Source organism: Papilio xuthus, unplaced genomic scaffold, assembly GCF_000836235.2.
Source record: "Papilio xuthus unplaced genomic scaffold, Pxut_1.1 DF826945.1, whole genome shotgun sequence".
Lineage (NCBI taxonomy): Eukaryota > Metazoa > Arthropoda > Insecta > Lepidoptera > Papilionidae > Papilio > Papilio xuthus.
In genome coordinates, this window is record NW_013531704.1 from 1468815 (window position 1) to 1472782 (window position 3968).

The following is a 3968-nucleotide window of genomic DNA, read 5'->3' on the forward strand; positions in this document are numbered from 1 at the left end:
TCACACACAGTGACTCTGAGTACGACAGTAAAGCTTGTTATTTAGCAGTTTATAGAAATCTTTTAATGAGAAAAAGATATTGAAATATATAATCTAGGTCAAGTTATGCGATCTTAAACTGATATAAAAACGGCTAAACACTCACGTATATCACCGACTAGTTTCGAGCCCAACGGTGGCCCTTCATCAGGAAGAGTGGTACTGGTATTATTTCGCGGACGCGGCCCGTCGCTCACTTGAGTGACCACTCATCCTGATGAAGGGCCACCGTTGGGCTCGAAACTAGTCGGTGCCGCCACCGGACGAATATACGTGAGTGTTTAGCCGTTTTTATATCAGTTTAGTATAATGTCTCACGAAAGCTTAAATAATTATGCGATCTTTCTTATGTATTATTTCTCTATTATTCCAAAAGTAGCTTATGGATTCATCAATGTATCCAAATTTTTATTTCATAACATTTTTGGTGACCTCATAGAAATGTATATTTTGTCTATAGATGCATTTCACATATAGAGCAAAGCAATGTTCCATCGGAAGATAGTTTTATCGGGGTGTTGGTGCCACTTCCGTTCATTCTGTTTAGGGTTGTCGATTTTAAAAGGTCATCAGGTTTTTTACATTATAATTTTTTTACCTCTGTTACAACTGATGATAAGCAATATGATCCTTTAAAGTTTGTCTCTGATTAAGGTAATTATTTAAAAAATATGTTGGCTAAGAGACAATTGATCTTGGTAAACAATATTTTTGGTATTTACTTATTTACTAGCGGTCGCCCGCAACGCCGTCCGCGCGTTATAAAAAATATTACTAGACTATGTTCTATATGTATGCCAAATTTCATCGAGATCTGTACAAACAAACATCCATTGATCCATCTAAACTTTCGCATTTATAATATTGGTAAGGTTGCAGCTTAAACGTGATATGCCACTGCGTGTGGTCTGTAGTTATCTCTCTGATTTTAAAATTAAATATTATTAAAAATTTCTGTTCATACAATTTGAAAATAATAGTCTCTACACACAATAGTAACAAAAAACATAGATTCTTTCCGCGCTCATAGCTAGCAAAGAAACAAAAGAAACTCGAACATTGAGCCTACAAAGCCGATAGAAGTCAAACCCTGAAACGATATTACGGATATTGGTATGGAATATTCGTCGAAAGTTGTTACCTGCGAATCTCCGGGGTTGAACAAGCTAGAGCGCATGCCCCAGTCAAAACCGCGCATGTCACGACTCGACTCGTGCCACTGAAAATAAATAAAAAATTTGCATCGATTACAGATTACTAACATGTCACCGGTTAGTTAATATTGGTTTTAGTATCTGTGCGTGTTAATTAAACGCTGAAACATGTAGGTGAGTGATTAAACGTGAAATTATTTATTAGCGACATTTATAACCTCAAAAAATTTGGTTGAGTTTTGTTTCTTGAGTTCGGATTTCTTGTATTATTTTTATTCAATCAGTTTGAGGTTCTATACATTTGTGATACAGATTTTTAATGAAAATTAATTCGAAATATTAATATTATTTAGTATTGCGTTCCATTGAAACTAAGACGTAGAAGTTATGTTAAGAAAATGTGCACGATACACATATCGTAGAATATTTTGATTAGTGTGCTGACTTTATACATAAAATATGTATTGGTATTCAAATAATGGGTTTGAGCATACTAAAGATTTTTTTTATTATCATTTATTTTATATTTATTTATCTTTGTAAATATATCGAAATATTTTACTATAAAATTTTAAGAGTATTATTTACTGTTAATTGTTTAATTATTGCATGTCATTAAATTAATTGTATATGATGGATTTATTGTAAATATGTTGGGTTAAAAATGTGTTAACGATACTCTTTTAGTGGCAAATAAGACAGTAAATATACAAAATAAAGTCGTTAAAACTTAATTTATATTTGTTACAGGTCCAACATTAAATTTTGAGCCACCGTCAAAGCTCGTAAAATTGACAGACTTAAAAGTTATTGTTCGCTATTACGAACGGCGCCTCGATCGAGAACGATGAACGACAGAATTTTAAGTTTTACTGCCGCGAACAACACCCAACTCAATAATGTCACTTCAAGAAATATCACCTCCAACCTCGAAACGAATGGCTACGAGAATATTATAGACAACAAATTTATACAAGGAGTATTCTGTGTTATTTACACGATCATTTTTGTACTCGGTCTCCTAGGTAACCTACTAGTCTGTTTCGTTGTTTTACGGAACAAAGCAATGCAGACTGTAACAAACTTATTCATCACTAATTTAGCACTTTCAGACATTTTACTGTGTATATTCGCAGTTCCTTTTACGCCCCTTTATTCGTTTCGCGGATCGTGGAATTGGGGTTCACTTTTATGCCACGTAATGCCTTTCGCACAGGGTTGTAGCGTATACATATCCACTTTGACTTTGATGTCTATTGCTATTGACAGATTTTTTGTAATAATTTATCCGTTTAGACCTAGAATGAAAGTTGAAACTTGTATCACTGTAATTATTATGATATGGACCTTCGCTATCACCGTGACTATGCCTTACGCGATATATATGACATACTATGATTTGGATATCGGAAGATTTTGTGAAGAGACTTGGCCAACGGAGAAACTGCGACGTGTATTTGGATCCGTGACGTCAATATTACAATTTGTCTTACCATTTATAGTGATAGCATTTTGTTATACTTGCGTTAGCTTCAAGTTGAATGATAGAGCTAAAGCAAAGGCAGTCAGTAAGAATACGCGTAAAGAGGAATTTGATAAAAACAGAAAACGTAGAACTAACCAAATGTTGATAGCTATGGTGACAATCTTCGGTCTGTCTTGGCTCCCACTGAATGTTATTAATCTTTGCAACGATTACTACATCTACGCTATTCACCTCAAGTATTACTTTTTAATCTTCTTCATTGGTCACGTGATCGCAATGTCTTCGACATGTTACAATCCGTTCATCTACGCTTGGATGAATGAGAACTTTCGTAAGGAGTTTAAGCAGTTGATTCCCTGCATAGATACTTCGGCACAATTCAGGGGCAACATACAGATGGAACAGCTGGGAGTTGGTCCTTCAGAGAAAACGTTTAATGGTACGAATACGACGACTGATAGCTACCTCTCCAGTTCTACAAGACCCGCGTCGTTCAGACACAAGAGGAAACCAAGTGCCGCAGCAGATGTGGAAAAGAGTGGTGTGGAACTGAACGAGGATCTTCTTACGGTGGACGTGAAGCACTGCCATATATCCACTAGTTATAACCTGAGGAGGGAGTCGGTGAAATTAAGGCTAATTAATGAGGAGTCATTCGATGGATCACCGTCACAAAGTCAGTTCTAACGGTTGATGTCGCCGGTGAGGATTCTTTTTAATTTTTCTTTGATGTACATGGCTTTTAAACTTTATTGTGAATATCTTTAATTTTTTATCATAAAAATTCAAAGAACTTTTATTATATAAATTTAGTTGTTTGCAAATGAAATATTAATAAAAACTATTTTGTTTTTAAAAACTGATCTTTAAAAAGTGCTCAAAAGAATTGAAATTTGATTTTATTTTAATTGAATGTTTAATTTGATGTTACTTTAATTGTTTTTATTATATTTTTTTTTCAGGTCCAGCCATAGACAAGTTCAAATCGAAACATAAAATAATGTTTGAAGAATACCTAATATTTTTGGATTATGTATTTTTATTGGTAGCAACTCCTATGCTACTGGTTTACTAACCACAGAATTTTTCAATACGCTTATGAATTTTTATTACCCCTAGTTAGATGTATGTAATTAAGTAAATATAAAACACTATTAATAGATGTTTGAAGCACAATTAGACGTTCTTTAGTGTTTACTACTGGTCACTACCACTGACAAAAAATCCTAAAAAAATCCTTGTCATGTGAACACATTTTGATATTTAAAAAAAAAAGACATGATTTTTAT

The 3968-nt window shown here is 33.8% G+C and overlaps 1 protein-coding gene across 1 annotated transcript; it reads left to right on the top strand.

Annotated features, from left to right (window-relative positions):
* Window positions 1-1283: 1283 nt before the first annotated feature.
* Window positions 1284-3749, top strand: LOC106121134 (prolactin-releasing peptide receptor-like). Its single transcript, XM_013316642.1, has 3 exons — window positions 1284-1367; window positions 1944-3381; window positions 3642-3749. Exon 2 carries the CDS (start codon window positions 2041-2043, stop codon window positions 3364-3366), a length of 1326 nt encoding a protein of 441 aa, XP_013172096.1. The 5' UTR covers window positions 1284-1367; window positions 1944-2040; the 3' UTR covers window positions 3367-3381; window positions 3642-3749.
* The last annotated feature ends 219 nt before the right edge of the window (window positions 3750-3968 follow it).